The following is a 20,808-nucleotide window of genomic DNA, read 5'->3' as shown; positions in this document are numbered from 1 at the left end:
TACTTCACAGGTTTGTTATAAGGAGCAAAAAACACCGTTAGAAGCTGCTTTAGTTCCCCATGGGGGAGAAAAACAGGACATAAATCAACAAACAGAAATACCTTGTGCTGACCTCATGGCATACTCAAACCTTTTCATTTCAGTACGTTCCCATCAACTCCTCATCATCTAGTGAGACCAACATGAAATTAATTCATATGGGCAGAGAAAGAGTCACACTTCTGGGTCCTGATCCATAATCTGCACATATTGTATTGAATTGCATAGTGGTTTCTGTATTTTTACATTTTATCTGTATTGTCTTTAAAAAAAATTGTTACCAAGCCTGAGACCAAGGGATAGAGCTGTACCCCTTTGCTGAATGTTAGATTATGGCCTCCAAGAATTCTGAGGACCTGAAAGTCAGGATGACTTTCATATTAGTTTCATGGGGTCATTTCTAAGGGTCATGTGAGATATACATTTGCCACATTTTCAGCTGTGATTTTTCTCTGCAAGCGTCAGTGGCGTCCCCCTTTCACTTTGCACTTTTGATTATGAAACAAGTCACTGATTATAAAACAAGTCACTCAAAAGCTTTTAAGCAGCTTTCAGTGGCACGTAGTTGTCTATACGATTGTGTTACGTGGAGCACCTCTATATGCATGGGCATCAGGGGGCATTCGTTTCTCAGACATTTCATGGAGAAAACGGCACCAGGAAGCATGGTATCTGTGCTTCTGGAGAGGCCCAGAGGAGCAAATGAACAGAACAGAGCCAACCCTAATGCCTTTCATGTTATGCAGTCCCCTTTATTGAGCCTTCATTCTTCCCATTTGTTGAGAGTACAAACTGCTGGCTCTGACTAATCTCTTCTATTAATAGTCAACAAGAAACTATTCAAAATATGCTCAGGTCTTAAAGATCAAGCTGCAGTCAGCCCAGCACATAGAACTATACTCTGCAAATCTCTAATCCCTTGAGATTGGAAATAGTATTGAATTAATTAGATAAGATCCTTTTTTTTCTTCATTGTTCAACACATGGGAACACAGCTGTGTATCGGATGGCAATGAAATGCCACACAGAAATGGAAAACCTGTGTGTTAACAGTGGTGTAGACACACACATGAAAAACTGAACTTTTCAGCTTTACACTTAGCTGTCCAAGGTATCCATCCATTTAAAACTAAATGTACCATTTGCAGACTGAATTGCTGGGAATTATTCTATGACCAACAAGACCTTGCATAACCTATACGTTTATTGGGTTCTAGGTCCCAAATAGAAGACAGGAACAAGAAAGGGGCTATGGAGGAAATGGAGCATAAGAATGTAGCCTACCAGCAACATTTATAATTCAGCTGTTTGATAGAATTATTTATTTATTTATTTGTTTAAATTTACAGCCCATCCTCATTCCCAGCCAGGCTGGGCTCAGGGTGGGTAACAACATCTAAAACAATATAAAACCATAAAACTTCAGCTTAAGACAACAATAACCATAAAACAACTATAAATATATCAAGATGGCATTCACAAAGTAAGGATTAGAGTAACTAAAAGGAAGAATAGAAGTTTAGTTCAAAAGAACTAAATCTACCTTAGCATGTTTTTAAAACTCCAAAAGCAGTGGGTACCCTGGCTGGCAATCTGATCAGTAACAAAGCCAATAAATATCGTAGGGAAAGTGAGGGACTTTCTAGATGATTAATTTACAGAACAATGAATGCATGGTTGGTACTCATCTGATTCAGTGTAGCCAGCTGACTCTCCTAAAGACAAATCACAACTTTCTGTTACAGAGAAAATGTGATTTCCATTCACACATGTGGCTAGGGCATCAGTGATGCTGGGGAATGCTATATATTTGCGGCCTGTGCCTTTGTGGGCATCATGGATGTCCGCTGAACTGGATGCCACACTGCATAATATCCATAATGGTTAGGACATATCCCCAGGCATTTTGTGAAAAAAAAAAATTCTTATTCTTTAAAAGCTGGTCACCTTACAGCGTATGCTGTATGGTTTATGTCCCTTCTGTTCAGTTCTAGCACAGGCAGTCTATTATGGGATGCCAGGTTCTTGCCTATCCACATGTTTTAGCAGGCAGTAAAACCAGGAGGTTGGCTGTGTTTGGTTTGGGAAGTTATGCAGGTCTGCGCTGTTTCCGACACATTGTCTGGCTGCCTAGTCCTCACTGGCCATTTAATAGAGCTGCTACCATTGCATGAGAAAAGTGCCAGAAAGATACAATCAATAGACAAGAAAGATAAAAGTAAATATGATATTGATCTGACATATCCTGAATACAATTTCTGTTTTAAATATATCTGCTCCACTGAAGAATTCATGAGTGTGAAGTTTCCTCAAAAGTTAGTGACAATCATCATCATAACTATATCTAATTTTTAACATTACCAAATCTGTGGATATGTAAATCCAGAGATTAGAGCCATGAACAGATAAGACAGCGCTTTCTACAAACCTAAGAAAAACCCCATGTTTGCAGAGAAATATGAAATCTAAAAAAAATGCATGGGGGTTAACCAACCCCAAATGATATGAGCACCTGTAGCTTTAAGAGACATATGTCCTTAGTGGGCATTGCTAGGCAACCACAGCAGTATTGACAAGCCTTGGTTTCTGTCAGTAAATGATAGGGGGAGGGGCAGGGTCATTTCCAGACTGTTTTAGCCTGCAAGGGAGGACTCATCCAGGCCAAGCCCAGTAGCCACCACACGATGACGTGCTACCACTTGACTTGCATGACTCACCCAGGTCCAGTTGCTTGTTGCTGATCCATACCAACCACCCCACAAAAGCCGGGGTGATATAGTGGTTAGATTGGTGGTTCTTGTGGGTTATCCGGGCTGTGTAACCGTGGTCTTGGTATTTTCTTTCCTGACGTTTCGCCAGCAGCTGTGGCAGGCATCATCAGAGGAGTAACACTGAAGGACAAGACCACGGTTACACAGCCCGGATAACCCACAAGAACCAATGAACTCTGACCGTGAAAGCCTTCGACAATATAGTGGTTAGAGTTTCAGACGAGGATCTGGGAGACTCAGGTTTGAATTCCCACCCCACTGTGGAAGCTCATGTATTGATAGGATTGCCAGGTACCTCCTGGCAATTGGCGGGGAGGACTTACCAACAATAAACTTAGGGCGAGGCCTCTGGCATCCACAATGTGGCAACGTCATTTCCGGTATGCAACCGAAGTGATGTCATCACACGCCAATGACCATGGGGCTCCTTTGATATTTGGGCAAAACTCTGTGGTAGAAGCCAATTTTACCATAGAGTTTTGCCCAAATACTAGATCGTCCCCACACTCATTGGCAAAGCAAGGACATCCAGTGCACATTGGAAATGACATTGCCACGTTGCGGATACCAGGGGCCTTGGTCTAAGTTTACTGCTGGTAAGTTCACCCGCTGGCTGGCTGAAGAGCACTGGGGGCAGGGCATCAAAGCGGGGGACCCCCTGCTAACAGCGGGGATCAGGCAACCCTATGAAGTGATCTTGGGCCAGTCACACACTATCAGCCTACCATACCTTACAGGGTTGTTGTGAGTATAAAACGGAGGAGAGGAAAATAATGTATGTTGCTTTGAGTCCCCATTGTGGATAAGAGTGGACTATAAATGAAGTAAATAAATAATAAATATAGTTGAAGATGGGGGGCAGATAAAAGGTGGATGGGTGGGTGAGTGGGAAGGAGAAAGCAAGCAGGGAAAGGTGAGAGGAAATAGTGTGGGAAGGGAGATAGAGGGGAAATCGAGGTGCCTCCTACAACTCCTTGTGGGTTTCCCACTATGTAACTGGGCCTGGCCCAGCCTGGCAGCTAGAACTGCTGAAAATCTTCCCAGGGAGAGGCTGCTAGGGGGAAGGAAGGAGGAAAAGTAAAGCCAGGGGAGGACAGGGAAAGGTAGGTTGGCTGGTGGGTGGGAAGGACAAAAGGAAAGGAAGCAGGAAAAGTGGAAAAGTGGGGGGGGCTTTCAGAGAAAGGGGAAAAAGAAATATTGGGGGTGGGGACAATGAGATGCCCCCCACAGGTTCTTGCAGGTCCCCCACTTATAAGGCTTGTTTTATTCTTCCTAGATCTACACATGGATAAGCGCACTTCATTACTAGCTTCAGGTTACTTTTGTGATAAATTTCATTTTTTGGTCCAGACTGTCACAATACGTCACCTACCACACTATCATTCAGCATCGTGTACTTCTCAGGGACAGCTGGATTTATGCACAAGCTAAGTAAGCTACAGTTTAGGGCCTCAGATTATTAGAGGCTGCCAAATACCTCATGTCTCCTGTGTGTTTAGAGGGCATACAAGGTATTTTCCTGAATAATAATCAATACAGAAGAAGAGAATAAAAGACATAACATCAGCACACCAAAATTTATTTGACCACGTAGTTTGGTTTTAAGTTCAACCATAGATGGGTTGGGGGGTGGCTGCTCTACTCCAGGTATCCTTCCCAAACTGGCTGACACTCCAGTGAGGGTGTCGACACTAAGACTGGGCAGGTGGTCATTTAGGGTTGCCAGGTTTCTCTTCACCACCGGCGGGAAGTTTTGGGGGCAGAGCCTGAGGAGGGCAGGGTTTGGGGAGGGACTTCAATGCCATAGAGTCCAATTGCCAATGCGGACATTTTCTCCAGGGGAACTGATCTCTATCGGCTGGAGATCAGTGGTAGTAGCAGGAGATCTCCAGCTAGTACCTGGAGCTCAGCAACCCTATGGTCATTGCCTGCTAAATTTATAGACTTATGTGATGGGTTAGCAGTAAAGGCAAACCCCAATGGTGAGTCAAGTGCTAGTGACCTCCGGCTCCATATCTTTGTAATGTTTGAGTTGTGCTGAGTGACCACCCCAAAGTAAAGAAGGCGGAAATGATGTATTTGTTGTATACATTACAGTGGAAGTCTCTCTCCCCCCCCCACCCCAGATTTGTATGTGTATTAACTTACGCACATGGGGTAGAGTCCCTGCTTAGTTAGTTCTGTTTGTTTGTTAGAATTGTAGACTGCATGAGTTCTCTCATGCTGAAAGCAGTTGCTCCCATCCTTGTATTTCCTTGCTAATAAATGAATGTTGTTTTGAACACACCTGTCTCTGCTGTGTGAACTTAAGAGCAGGAAAACTGAGTGAGTACCCTATTTTTGAGTTGCAAACAAAAGGGACCATCACAGCAATATAACCTAATTAATGCTACCCACGGCTTATACATATAACACACCCACATCCATCACAGGGTCATAAATGTGTTCTGGGAGCTCTGTGCTTCCCAGGCATATGGGGCATGATTTAGATTGGGGCCATGGCATGGGGGGTGTAGGGGCTCTGACCTCCTCCCCCTGCACCATTTTCCTTGATGTTTGGAGAAGTGGAACTGGGAAGAGGGGGTGTTTAACCTGGGCTGTTTCCCAGAAGTAAATTCTCATTCCCATGCTGCAATTAGTTCTCCATGGCAAAGAAGACAGATAGAGCATCCATGAAGCCTCTGCAGAGCTAAATATACTTGGGGGAGGGGAATGAGAAGAAAGGGTTAAATGCACCACTTTGTTCTCAAAACAGTCTTATGTGGCTGCTGATTATTTTTAAAAATGTGAGGAAATTCTGGATCACACATCTTACTTAGCTGAGCCTTATTGGGAGGGGGGGACCTTCAGCAACTGAGCTGAAAAAAAGGCAATAAAGATTTTGTCAGCTACAAGAGGATCCACTTCTAATATATTCTTGTTCTAGGTCAAATAACGCATTCTGAGGCTTCTATTACATTAGTTTTTAATTTGGAAAAAAATAGCTACCAAGGACTTTGTTAATGAAAAGAAATTACAGACTTCTGGTTAATAGAAGCTATCCACTAATGTTCCACCTAACATTAATACTAATATTAACTAATATTGGTGTATTAATGGCTTCCTCGTCTTAGTATTTTCATTCAAAATGCTGTTAGCATTTGTCAAAGCAGAAGAATGCCTTGTACCTGGCAGGTGGCTTGATTGTTACATTACAGCCATTTGGTTTGTTCATGGAATCCACCCATTTGTATGGAAAATGTAATGCACTTTAGGATTGCCAGCTGAAGGCTGGCTACTCCCACGAGACTGTGGAGGGTGGGAATTAACCAAATGGCATTCATTGACACCGCAGCTTCACTTCCAGCTGCATGAACAGAAGTGAGGTTACTGCATCACAGGTTGCTCTAGAGAAATCCTAGAGCATCCTATGTCACTTCCCGTTTGTCAGCATGTTGACAAACACCATTTTGCTACCTCAATTTTTCTCCCACCGTCCTATGAAGCGGTGGCAAGGGACAAAGCTGATTGGCAGGAGGCTGTCACCCAAAGCAGGGGGAGGAGGAGAAGAGTTGGTTTTTATATGCCAACTTTCTCTACCACTTAAGGAAGAATCAAACCAGCTTACAATCACCTTCCCTTCCCCTCCCCACAACAGACACCCTGTGAGGTAGGTGGGGCTGAGAGCACTTGAAGAGAGCTGTGACTAGCCCAAGGTCACCCAGCTGGCTTCATGTGTAGGAGTGGGGAAATGAATCCAGTTCACCAGATTAGCTTCTGCACTCATGAGGAGGAGTGGGGAATCAAACCCAGTTCTCCAAATCAGAGTCCACTGCTCCAAACCACCGCTCTTAACCACACCACCACGCTGGCTGTCTTGGCCAGTCTAATGCACTTGCCGGTTCTTTACAGTTCTCAGCCAAGTCAATTTCCTTCATTATTGATGCTCTGGAGCTGCTACTGTTCCCATTATTAGCTCATCCTAATGAAAGTCAATTAACATGGTTTGATTAATGTGGTTTCGCACATTAGGAGGCATAGGAAAGGTAGAACAAGTGCCTCGTTCTTCTTGTTCCCTGCCCTTCTCCACATCTGAGACAGAACGTTTGCATCTCTTCCTGTAAAAAGATGCGCAGACTCCTGATACACAAACACAGTGTGCACATCCTAATGATGAAGCTATTTGGGATACTATGGAGAAGCCTACTAGGAAAAGCACGCCTGCAAGATGTTTGTTCTTTCATAATACCCATCCAAAATCGAACTTAAGTTCAAATGGGCACGTTGATTTCCACCCCACCCCTATGCCTTTGCAGTTGATGAGAGTTTCTTATCAACATGCCATGTACGTGTAAAGTAGTCCAAATAAACAAGTTTATAACTGCCTGAGTCACACTCTAAAGTTCGGAATATTTAGCCAGCCCCTAGAAGCATGCCTGTAAACTATTAATAGCATATTCTATACATCCTAACTCAAGCCACTGCTCTGTAAGCACCCCTGGAATTTCCTAGGAAAAAATCTGATTCATGCAGCTGCTGCTTACGGAAGTTATGCACAAAAGACAGAGATTTGGTAACCAAGAAGACAGGAAGCCTTACATTTATGGCCAATTGCCTCAGTAACCACATAAGTTCGCCCATCAATAGGAATTTCTTTCTGACCTAGGTGACAAACATTTCTGCCCTTGCCTGAATCAGCAGTGAGAGTCAGGCCTACAGACAGATCAAATTCAGCTAGTTGATATATCATATTAAAGATCTCAGTTATGTATCTGTTTTAATCGATCAGATGTTTAGTCACTCCTTTAATAAAAAGGGATTGTTTTCATACATAAGAAGGCTTTTCTGGCCTTAAAATTTAGCTTCTGATTCCTGCGTTCTGTGGTGTTCTCAGAATGTTCCCTGGACTTCCTCGTCTGCAATTTTTGTGTTCCCCTCTCCCTGTTTTCACTGTGTGGCTGATCCAACAAAAAACAGGGACTGGCATCCAATACAGAATTAAGCCTGATCCAAGGGAATCCAGTGGACTTCAGTACTTTCTGCTGAATTATGGCATTTAAGATAATGAAAACGAAAATCTTTTTCCAGAAAATGATTCCAAAATACCTGATCTGTACACGTTTTGATCTGTTCACAAGAATGAGGGTATATGTGGCTATAAGAAGGTGAGTTTAAAAGAAATCACCTTGCGTTGGATAGGAAAGCTTGCGCTCCTCCTTTATGCTACACTCCCATTCAATGAATGATAAATACCATTCTGCTGGACAGTCACTTTTATAAACTGTAGACCACATTTATGGCAGCCTCCAAAACTCAGAATCCTACACTAGAGAACCTGAATTACTGCAGAACAGGACACTCTACAAACTGGGGTTATAATTAGGCGTCACATCCATTGTAATCCAAAGGACGTCATCATGTGTTACCAGCAACTGTTGACAGATCTCATACCATGCATATCCTGAAATGGCAAGTCTGGAGAGGGCAGCCCACAATAGAAACAATGGCATTTATTTCTGTCCTGTTCCAAGATTGTCTCATAGTACATGTATGCTAGCCAACTGTCAGGCATGCTGGGAGATCACTGTTTAATATTATGTTACTAGTTTGAACAAAGCTCTGCCACACTGCATCTATAACCTTCTCATCATATATATATGAATATCAGGAATGTACCGGGTGGACCTTATTTTAGCACTATGAAGCGGAGTCTGGCACCCTCAGATCTTTTGAAATCCCTCCGTCCTTCTGTTGAAAAAGTATGTTGTTCCTGGGAACACAAATGTGACAGCCCAAGCCGAGGAAAGAAAATGCCTTCTTTTCAATATTATTTATAGATGTGTATGTCCATGTAACATTTGTTTTAAATGCTCAGGACAGTGTAAAAATAAGGGGTGTCATTCACATCTGTGGGGCATGCATAGAGAGCCCGTATGTACACCCCACTGAAAAGAATGGCAGTATTGTTAGATTACTGTAAACTGCTGTTCAATTGGAGTAGGAAAATTTATCCTTAAGTAAAATGTAAGGATTACAAATGCAGATTACATTTCCATTTATGCCCTGCATTACTTTATACTGTTTTTCATGATGTGGCAACTCTTTGGGATGACACAGGTAGATTAAAAGAAGCAAATGATGTGGTCTTGCTTTCCATAAAATAATAATTCCAGGTAAGACCATCTGTATTGCTTGGGAACCAGAGTTCATTAGCTAGAGGAAATATACCTGGCCCCAATCCAAAGAAAATAAGTCATGCTAAACAGCTGAAATGAACAATAATTATGTTCATAGCAACTAACTTGACATATTGGTTTCAACAAAGTTTAATTGCATCTAACTTTCTGAAGAAGAGTTGGTTTTTATACCCCACTTTTCTCTACCTTTGAGTCTCAAAGCCGCTTACAATCGCCTTCCCTTTCCCTCCCCTCAACAGGCACCTTGTGAGGTAGGTGAGGCTGAGGGAGTTCAGAGAGAACTGTGACTGGCCCAAGGTCACCCAGCAGATTTCATATGGAGGAGTGGGGAATCAAACCCGGTTCTCCAGATTAGAGTCTGCTGCTCTTAACCACTATACCACGCTGGCTTCTGGGTAGGAAATTTGTTACCTGAATAGCCAGTGAGGTGTAGTGGTGAGAACACTGGACAAAGACTGGAGGGGTGGGGGAGGGAGCTGGGTTCCAATTCCCACTATGCCATGAAGTTCAGTGGATATCTCTGGGCAAGTTAATCTCTTTAATTTTAACCTACTTCACAGGGTTGTTGTGAAGATAACAGGGAGGAGAGGAAGCCATGTGTGTTGCCGTGAACTCCTTGGAGGGGGGGAATAAAAATGCAGTGCAACAATTTCAGGTAACTTCTTTTCTCTCTCTTAGTAGACATGGACAGACAAGCTCATGCAGGATTGCAGAACCAACATAACACAGCTCAGGCATATAGCCTGCTTGGTTGAAAAGTGTTACTAGAGAAGGTTCGTTGCCTGTGTATCATCACTCCTTACTAGTTCACTATGCACTAATTCCTTACTCAAACATTCCCTCTGTGTTTCTAACAAGTTTCAAAATGAACACTGCTTTGAAACTAATTTATATCAACTTGCTTGCATATTACAGGATATGCAGGATATTCGAAGATTTTAATTTGCATGTTCCCTCTTGATAAGCTAGTTCAAATCATTTTAGGAAAGCACCAGTATATCTTGGAAGACAATAGATGAATTAAAAAATGCTGAAAGTGTCCTTTGTAAGGAAATTACCAATAAAGAAGCAAAGGGGAAATTCTCCCAGGCAACTCCCACAAAAATCAGCGAAAGCTGCCCCAAGCACTTACTGTGCCCTTGCATGTTCTCATTCATTTCCTTTGGGGTCTGTGCAGGGGAACTGCCCAGAAGGTTGTAACCAAATGAGATGAAATTGCATATTTTATTGGGCAATCCTCTGTGTTATGTTAACATGTATCCTATCAAAGCTTTGTAATCCTGTGGTTCAAAGCGCAACAGCAAAATGTCATGTTTTGCAAATAAATTACTTGCACACTCCTTTGGCCAAATGAAGTGCCAGCCACTTATTAATATTCTCCCCTTCCTGCAGCAGATTAGGAAAGCACAAATAGTCCCACTCATACACACATTTTATCCTCACAACAGCTCTGTGAGGCAGGTCTTGGAGAGGGAGACTGACTGGTCCAAGGTCACCCAGGGAGCTTCATGGCAGAATGGGGGCTTGAACCCAGGTGTCTTTGGCCCTCGTCCAGGACTCTGATCATTATGCCACACGGGCTGTCTACAGGCATCTCCTGAACGACTGCTGATGGACTCCTGGAAAGCTTTGCGGCAATGCTTAAAATTCTTAGCCTATGAACACTGGAAATTCCAAACTCAGGGACAGGAGGAAGCAGACGGGCAACGACTTCACGGCATGCCCGCTCTCAGCCCCTCGTGTCATCTCATTTCCAGAGTTGCGTACATGGTGGGTTTGAGTCTCTCTGACCAAGATAACAATGCGTGCGTGCGTGTTAAGTGCCATCAAGTCGCTTCTGCCTCATGGCGACCCTATGAATCAATGTCCTCCAAAATGTCCTATCCTTAACAGCCTTGCTCAGATCTTGCAAACTGAGGGCCGTGGCTTCCTTTATAGAGTTGATCCATCTCTTAAGACAACAATAGCCTCTACAAAATCATTATACAAGACACTTCATGGGCCGTAAATTGTACATGTAACTACCATGCAGCTTTGTCACTCGATCTCTCAACCTACGAATCCCGTTGAACTATGCTCAGATTTCTTATAGATTCATTGTAAGACAGCCAGTATTTTAACAGATAATGTCCTACTACTAGGACCACAATGGATATCTAAAACATGCATCCTGAGATTAAATTTTGTATTGATTCTTCTCTAGTCCCAACTGCAACCGGACACAGAACAAATTAGCAGACCCACATCTGTACAAATGCATACAATATTGTTTAAAACATTAATATTTTTCCTGACCTTCCTTTGCTGTTTCTCCCATGCAGGGTCCAGGAGCAGGTCTCTGTCCCATTCTTCCTCTTGGTTCATGTACTCTTCTTCTTCATACTCATAGTTATAATGCATACTAGTTTCTATTTGAGTTGTCATTTTGCTTAAGAATCAGATTCAGTTTCACACCTGTTCTTAGTTCTTAAGAAGGAACTCTCAAATTTTCTTCCCCCTTTAAAATCTTGCAACCAGGCAGAGAGAGGATTTTTTTTCCTTGTTCTTATTTCTAGGCCTTGCTGATGGGATGGGGAAAGTTGTCAGGCTGCAGGTAAGAGCTTGACTTCACTTTCTCCCTCTCCTGCCCCTGGACAGCTATTGCTGCTGCGATTCTCCCAAAGGAAGCCCACGAGCTCACACCAAAGGCTGCTGCTTCTGCTTATTATCCCTGGGTTGCCTTGTCACATGATGCTGCTGCTGCTTGGACCGTCCACCCCTCCCCGTTCAAGTCCCTCATTTGTTGATTGCAAGTCAGTTCTTGACAGCGTTTAGAAGTGAATGAATGTAATCTTGCATTCACTGCTCAGTGAATAGGGAAAGAAATATAATGACATGTGGGGATCTTCTCGACACAGAACAGCAAGAATCTGCCTAGAAGACAAGTCTCCTTCTTCAGCGTCACTCTCTGAGTCATTCATTCTGCTTTTACTCACTTCACGCCTCTTCTGGTTTGCAAGGGCTGTTTCACATAACCAACTTCTAGGAGTTATTTTTTCTAGAAAAATTCTAGTGCCTCTTCCCCATCCTGGATTACAGTCCCAGTTAATACCTTTGGAGCAATTCAGTGCAGCTTTGGATGAGAAACCAGTAAGACGTCCGTGAAAACTGCTCCAGAATTTCCCAAGGAAGAGTGGGATATCTGTCTGAAACTAAATACAGAATGTAAATGCGGGGAAACTGTTGCCAGAATGCTTCGTCGTCGGTCTGGAGATCAATTTAGAACATCATTATGAATGCTGTGATAAGTTTCAGAATCAACAAAGGGAGAGACATGCTATATCACTCCAACAACCATATTAATTCCTCGATGTCCCCACAACTGAAAATAACTTCCAAAAACAGGTGCATTTATGAGCTCTTTGAAAGATTGCTGGGTGACCTTGGGTCAGTCACTCTCTCTCACAGGGTTGTTGTGAGGATAAAATGGAAGAGAGGACAAATTACATCATAAACCACTCTGGGTTCCCATTCAGGATAAAAGTTTGAGTATAAGTATCTAAATAAATAAATAAAATAGACCAACAGTGCCACCCTAAGCAAAGTTACACCCTTCTAAGACAAGTGAAGTCAGTGGATTTAGAAAGGCATAACTCTGCTCAGGATCGCATTCCAAATTGCTGAATATACAAGGACTGTTAACACAACGGAAAGAAACAGCCGACATTGCAAAAGCTGATCTCCACATGGAGATGTGTAGAGTTTGTTCACAAAATCACACTCGAGGAACCTAATCAGTCAAGGTACTGGCCCAGGTATAATTAAAAGTATAATCACCTTTTACAAGAAAATGCTACTATTTTCACATGGGAACATGGCTCTGGAAATGCAAACGCCTTCAGTCTTTCCACTGATGGAATTGCCATTTTCCAATGTCTTGGTGAGCAATTTCTCTGGAGTGTTGTAATTCACTATCTGACCACATGAGGGCATACACAAGGCTGCTGGCCATCTGAAAATGCAGGGGAAAGTGATTATGGCTTTTAGCTTGAAATTGTACTAAGCACTGGGCAAAGAACCCCTTCTAGACTAGTTTATGATCTACACGAAGGATACAATACCAAAAAGGAGGAAGAAAGTCGAAAGAAAGAAACTGTAAACCTCAGATACGCTCTTACGTAAGAAAAGATTGTAAATATTTTAGATGTCATCATTTATGATGGGGGGGAACAAATTCAACGCAAATATATTTGCAACCACTAGGGCTATACCCACATTTTGCATTTTGAAAAATGATCTGAATACTTTTGTATGTACAAAAGGAAGACAACTCACAGAAATAATGAAAGATAAACAGGTAGGTTGGAGGATCAGGAAAAGACCGCAGTGGAAATTCCATGAGGGTAAACGTGGGTGGTTTCTAAAACACACCAAATTGGCCCACAAATTACTTATGACATTAGTTAGAAATATTGTCGAAGGCTTTCACTGTCAGAGTTCATCGGTTCTTGTAGGCTATCCGGGCTGTGTGACCGTGGTCTTGGTATTTTCTTTCCTGACGTTTCGCCAGCAGCTGTGGCCGGCATCTTCAGAGGAGTAACACTGAAGGACAGTGTCTCTCAGTGTCAAGTGTGTAGGAAGAGTAATATATGGTCAGAAGGGGGTTGCGTTTGAGCTGAGTCATTGTCCTGCAAAGTATTAAAGGTAATGTGCTAATCATTGTCCTGTAAGTATCAAGGTAATGTGCTAATGAGGGTGTGGTATGTTAATGTGGAACCACTGTATCCCGAAGTGATCTGTTAACATGTGGAATCCAAAGTTAATCTGCATGGCTATTGTGGACTGTAGTCTTTGTTTGTCTGGAGGTTTTCAGGACAGGAAGCCAAGCCTTATTGATTTTTAAACTCTCTTCTTTTCTGTTAAAGTTGTGCTGATGTTTATGAATTTCAACGGTTAGAAATGTTAATTTCTACAAAGAAATACTTGGAAATTGTACATGAGAATTATACATAGAATTGTACATAGAGTTGCACATTATACATAGGGACATTGTTCATAGAAAACTGACATGCCGATTCTTAAACACTTTACGTAGAACAATGTCCCTTTTAGTTCAGCAGAGCCTGCTTGCATGTAAGGATTCTTAGGATGGTAGCCTCTTTCGACATAGCCTTATACATTTCAAAAAGACAGCACCAAAAGCAATCTCGTCCTCCCACTCTATTCCCGCACTAAAACTGCAGGCACACCAAACAGACTTACAATGTAATACCCATGGTGACAGGTGGAAAACTACAAATAGTGCTGGCATACGATTGGAAAAAATGGTGAGGCAGATCCACGGTTTTAAAAATGGTTCAGCAGTGGGAATGCAAGGGGAAAGAGGGAGGAGGGGAGAGGAACGAAACGGAAGGGCAGGACTTTGGAGGTACAGAATAGCTTACCACAAACTTACAGGCTGTTGTGTTTTCATTATAACTTGGCTGCATTCCTATTTTTCATTAGCCACTTGGACATCTGTGACTAGCCGGTACTGAGTACTTTTCAGGAACCAACGGCTAAAATATATCCTTTTTATATATCCTTAAAAAATACTGTGCAGTCATTGAATATTTGCAAAGGGGTGTCACCATCAATGCCTTAGGCACAATCCCTATCAAAAGAAACAAGCAGACTGCATAAGGTGCCATCAGACTGGCATCCATATTAGACCTCTTTGCATAAGATTATTTAACCCCACAGGCTGCAGCGAGAAAAGGAAACTGGACCCTTTCTGTTAAGAAGAGCCATTATTGATATGCTAACACTCACATGTCTGGACTGTAATCCTTTTGAAAGACCTGTTCTATATGTCTGCTTACTCGGTAAGTACAATCAATTTCACTGGGTCGTATCTTCAAGTAATAAGTATGCATCAGAATGTCTGCAGTTTATCCGAAATCTTTTTTTTTAAATCTGGTCACTGCCTTTTTGACCCACAGATAGGTTGTAGGCTCAAACAGCTGTGCGCTATGAATAGGGTTGCCAGGTCCTTCTTCGGCACCGGCTGGAGATTTTTGGGGTGGAGCCTAAGGAGGGCGGGGTTTGGGGAGGAGAGGAACTTCAATGTCATAGAGTCCAATTGCCAAAGCGGCTATTTTCTCCAGGTGACCTGATCTCTATCGGCTGGAGATCAGTTGTAATAGCAGGAGATCTTCTGCCACTACCTGGAGGTTCGCAACCCTACCTATGAATAATCAGCGGTGCTGTATAGCATCGGGTATTTAGTGGCAAGCTTTTGTTGCATGTCAGACAGTCAAGAGTTAATATTGAATGTATAGATACTGACCAGTTCAAGGAAATGATGTAATGTGTTAATTAACCATGTGGTCAGCGAGTATCCACAGCAAACGTGTTTGTTAGTCACGTACACAAGCAATCTGCATGTTTACTGCTTTCCTTTGTTTAGAAGTGAAAGCAGTACCCCAGTTCGAGTTTCAATCCCAGCCTAGCAGGATGGAGAGGCAATCTTGTCCTTTAAGAATGCCTACTCAAGAGTAAGCTTAGCGCCTGCCAGAGCCTTCTGGCAAGCATAGGAAAATTAGAATGTAGAAAGGATTATTTGTTTTATCTCCCAGTGAACCCTACCCTTGAGTTAAATCTAGTAAAGATTGTTTTTAAACCAAGACAGACGTCTTGTGTCTTCTGTGCGTGTGTGTGACTGATCTTAATGACAATAAGCCATGATCAACTATCTCATCCCTCTGAATGGTAGCAGTATTAATAAATAGTCCTCAGAATTTATCACTACGGCATTGAAGTCCCTCCCCTCCCCAAACCCCGCCCCCCTCAGGCTCCATTTGTGAATGTATTTTGGATGTTGGAATTTTGTGAAATGTTAAAATGTGTAGATTTATAGCTGATTAAAATACTGTTCTTTTAGAAATATTTACCTTAGATTAGAGCCATAGTTGCTGTCTGCTTTTGATAAGTCAACAACATATTGCAGCACGATTGTGTTGGTTTTGATGACCTCCAGGTGGTGGCTGGAGATCTCCTGCTATTACAACTGATCTCCAAACCCCACTCTCCTCAGGCTCCACCCCCAAAATCTCCAGGTATTTCCCAACCCAGAGCTGCCAACCCTACCAGCTGCACATGCGGTGCTACCACTTCTCTCAAGAACAGAAGATGCCACTGTCTCTGCTCCCCCTCAGGGTGAGCCTCTTCTGCAGCCAGCACAAGCTTAATCCCCCCACCTTTTGTTTGCGGGCACACCAGCATTTTCACAGGTAAATGTTGTGTTGCATGCGGCACTCAGGAAATAAAGGTCGCCTGATCTTGGTGTACAATGTGAAAGTATTGTTAGAAAGAGTGTAGAAATTCTGTACTGATGGCATCACAGCAAACAACCTGATTTACTGAGCGATGCCAAGGTCAAAGCAAGTGGGTGACATGGTGCAAACTGCCCTCTAAATCATCACAACAATATAACAAGGCAACATCTGTGTATGTGGGTTCAGTGATCCTCGTCCTTCCTGTGACAGATGACACATCTGATAAATTTGTATTTGCAATCATCCCTTCTTTCAGCAGAGCCCAATCCTTCCCTGCTTGGGCTCCACATCTGCCCACAGAGGAATCTCCATACGGCAGAACAGAGCCTTACTTTTGCCTCTTCCTAATTTCTTTCGGCGATTTCTAGGTTGTCTTTTTACGGACAATATGCTCGAGGTGGCTTATAGATAGCACAAGAAGAAGAGACCATAATCTACAAAAATAAAAGGCAACAGTACACACAAACAAGCAATCAGTAAAAACAATGCAAATAAAACACAGGGGAAAGGCAAAGCACCAATGCGACTCAGAGGCCTTTTGGAATAAATGAGTTTTTCTTTGACACTGGAAGGCCTGTAATGAGAGGGTGCTAGAAAGGAACTATATATATATGTGCAACACCTAGCCATGTATATCAAGGGCAGTGGGAGACTGGTACCACCACCCACCCTGCCACTTGGTCAAGGAACCTCCACTCAAGAAAGTTGCAGGGAAGATTACCTGAAGATGTGTGCAAATCCCGTATCTATGTCTGTGTGTCTGTCTATCATAGCCAACATGGCCCCATGGCAGATACTTAAATCTGCAGATCACAAATCACAAAATCACACAAGGTTGGAAGAGACCACAAGGGCCATCTAGCCCAACCCCCTGCCATGCAGGATCCCACAATCAAAGCGCTCCCGACAGATGGCCATCCAACCTCTACTTAAAGACCTCCAAAGACAGGGACTTCACCCCCCCCCCCCACCGGCAGGGTATTCCACCGTCAAACTGCCCTCACCATCAGAAAGTTCTTCCTAACGTTTAGGTGGAATCGCTTTTCTCTTAGTTTAAATCTATTACTCCATGTCCTAGTCTCTGAAGCAACAGAGAACAAGCTAGTTCCCTCATTAACATGGCATCCCTTCAAATATTTAAACATGGATATCATGTCACCCCTTAACCTTCTCTTCTCCAGACTCAACAAACCCAGCTCCTTAAGTCTCTCCTCATAGGGCATGGATTCCAGACCTTTGACCATTCTGGTACATTTTCAGTGTACTAAGATGTTTCACACTGGCCTTGCATTCACACTGAAATTAAGCTTTGGCCAACCTCCAGATGAGAAATTTTGAATTGCACTATTTATTTATTCATTTACAACATGTATATGCCACCTCTCAGCCAGGATTGCCAACTCTGAGTTAGGAGATTCTGGGATATTTGGGGGTGGAGCCTGGGGAGGGCAGGGTTTGGGGAAGGGAAGGACCTCCATAGGAGATAATGCCATAGATTCCACCTTCCAAAGCAGGCATTTTCTCCAGGTGAACTGATCTCTGTCGCCTGGAGATCAGTTGTAATAACAGATCTCCAGTCATCACCTGGAGATTGGCAACCCTACTCTCAGCCCACATGGCAGCAGGCAATGGCAAATCACCTCTGAACGTGTCTTACCTTGAAAACTCTCAGGGTCGCCGTAAGTCAGCTCTGACGGAGGCATCTTCCACCACCATCACAGTAAAAACAAAACAGACATTAAAGCAAGCCATTAAAAATCAAACCAGGTAATAAAAACTGCAAAACACGAGGGACAGGTCTTCTGCCTTGCTGGCTCTTCCCGCCACTATTCAGTTGGGTAGTGGGGGGGGTAGCGGGGGGAACTGGCGTCATGCTGATGCCATGACGTCAGTTCTGGTCCCACTTGAAGTGATGTTTTTGCCTAGGGTTGCCAACCTCCAGGCACTCGCTAGAGATCTCCTGCTATTACAACTGACCTCTAGCCGATAGAGATCTGTTTCCCTGGAGAAAATTGGCCACTTTGGCCATTGGACTCTATGGCGTTGAAGTCCCTGCCCTCCCAAACCTCTCCCGGCTCCACCCCCAAAAACCTCCCAATATTTGCAAAGAGCGACCTGGCAACGCTGCTTGCCTAGGGTGGGTCTCCTGCTGGTTACCAACCTCCTGGCAGCCCTATTAAAAAAGGAGCCACATCAAAAAGCCTCAGACGACATTGATAAAATAGGCCTCAGGCTAGGAGCAGACCATGAAATCGCTAAAACAGATGGACCCCCTTAGTTAAAAGCCAGTGCAAAGAGAAAAGCTTTGGCTGAACATGGACTGACCCAAACAGGACACAGGGTCTTATTCCAAGACACTGAAAGACTGGACGATTCTACCAACTATTTTGTCAGATTGCACAGAGAAGCCATTGAAATTCATAAACATCAGCACAACTTTAACAGAAAAGAAGAGAGTTTAAAAATGAATAAGGCTTGGCTTCCTGCCCTGAAAAACCTCCAGACTAACAAAGGCTACAGTCCACGATAGCCATGCAGATTAGCTTTGGATTTCACACATTAACAGATCACTTCAGGATACAATGGTTCCATATTAACATACCACACCCTCATTAGCACATTATCTTGATACATACAGGACAATGATTAGCACATTACCTTGGATACTTTTTGCAGGACAATGATTCAGCTCAAACCCAACCCCTTTCTGACTAGATATTACTCTTCCTACACCACTGGTTCCCAACCAGGGGTCCGTGAGAACTAAATTAAGGTCCGCGAAACAAAGTTATAAGCCCATAATAAATTAATATTTTCAATTAAAAGTTCTCTATTTTAAAATATATTCAAATATTATTCTAAGTTTAATGTTTAACTAACAGTTATGATTAAAGTTTATTTTCAAATTCTCTGAATTTTTATTTTGAACCTTGGGGTCCCTGCACCAAACAAAAAAGTCCTAGTGGTCCCTGGTCAAAAAAAGGTTGGGAACCACTGTCCTACACCCTTGACACTGAGAGACACTGTCCTTCAGTGTTACTCCTCTGAAGATGCCTGCCACAGCTGCTGGCGAAACGTCAGGAAAGAAAATACCAAGACCACGGTCACACAGCCCGGATAACCTACAAGGACCGAGAAAAGTTTTGGGCTGGCCTGGCATCTAACTGGAGGAACTGAGCTCCCCAGTTCCACCCAAAAACAGAACGGTTAACGTGTTTAGAGATTTGTGGCCATTATTAAGTCAGTGTTCGGTGAGGGGTGTGGGATGCTTATTCATGGCCGTTTGCTGGGTGACCTTGTCCAGTCACACACACTCAGCATCGCTTACCTCGCAGGGTTGTTGTGAGGATAGCATGGAGATGGGCACAACATTATAAGCCACTTTGGGTCCCTCCTGGAGGAGAAAAGTGGGGGTAGAAATAAACTAAATCAGGGCTTCTTAAACTTTTCCCACTTGCGACCCCTTTTCACCTGAGAAATTTTTACACGACCCCGGGTATTCAGATATATATAAAACAGGTATACAAATCAAACATTTACCGATAATAAATCTTAAAGAAATTTATACTGTTGCCAAATTTTTCGCGACCCCCGCATTCAGTGACGCGACCCCATATGGGGGTCACAACCCACAGCTTAAGAAGCGTTGAACTAGATGAAGCGATCTGTTACGCAATTTCATGTAACCTGGAATGAATTCTCCGAGCATCTTCTGTTTTATGAATGAATATTTTAAATTCACAGTGGGTCGCCGTGTTAGTCGGTCTGCAGTAGTAGAAAAGGGCAAGAGTCCAGCAGCACCTTAAAGACTAACAAGAATTTTTTCTGGTAGGGTATGAGCTTTCAGAAGAGGTATCTGAAGAAGGGAGCTGTGGCTCCCGAAAGCTCATACCCTACCAGAAAATATTTTTGTTAGTCTTTAAGGTGCTACTGGACTCTGGCCCTTTTCTACTACTGCAGACAGACTTAGCCGTGTTAGTCTCTGTGCAGTAGTAGAAAAGGGCAAGAGTCCAGCAGCACCTTAAAGACTAACAAGAATATTTTCTGGTAGGGTATGAGCTTTCAGAAGAGGTATCTGAAGAAGGGAGCTGTGGCTCACGAAAGCTCATACCCTGCCAGAAAATATTCTTGTTAGTCTTTAAGGTGCTACTGGACTCTGGCCCTTTTCTACTATTTTAAATTTGTTTGCTTGTTGCATTTTCTATGTGCTTATTCCTGTAAAAAAAATTTTTTTTAAAGGGTGCCTTCCAATCCCCATAGTTTATACAAACTATGGAAGTCTCTCCTCTCTGTCTACCCTCTTCCTTCCCTCTGGATCGAAGCTCGCCGCCGCACAGCCAGGCACGCGCATAGCAGCCACAAGCCTCACGGGGGCAGCAGAGAGCAAGGTAAAAAGCCGCACGAGGAAGCGCCGCCGTCATCCTTGCTCTCGCCCTCCGAAAGCTAAAGCGGAAGTACCCGCCCTCTCGCTTGCGTTTCCGAGTCAAAGGTAAAACATCCGGCGCTTTCCTTACACGTGGGGAGAAG

The 20,808-nt window shown here is 43.2% G+C and overlaps 1 protein-coding gene across 1 annotated transcript in view; it reads right to left on the bottom strand.

Moving 5' to 3' along the window:
* ACTN2 (actinin alpha 2) overlaps nt 1-11,492 on the bottom strand; it is an 80,391-nt gene extending 68,899 nt beyond the window's left edge. Inside the window, exon 1 of the mRNA XM_056852410.1 lies at nt 11,282-11,492. Within this exon, the coding sequence (XP_056708388.1) occupies nt 11,282-11,410 (129 nt within the window). The 5' untranslated portion in view covers nt 11,411-11,492. The remainder of the gene's footprint in view (nt 1-11,281) is intronic.
* Between the last annotated feature and the right edge of the window lie 9,316 nt (nt 11,493-20,808).

The sequence above is a fragment of the Euleptes europaea genome, chromosome 7, assembly GCF_029931775.1.
Source record: "Euleptes europaea isolate rEulEur1 chromosome 7, rEulEur1.hap1, whole genome shotgun sequence".
Classification (NCBI taxonomy): Eukaryota; Metazoa; Chordata; class Lepidosauria; order Squamata; family Sphaerodactylidae; genus Euleptes; species Euleptes europaea.
Note: the sequence above shows the minus strand (reverse complement) of the source record. Positions and strands in the feature narration are given on the sequence as shown.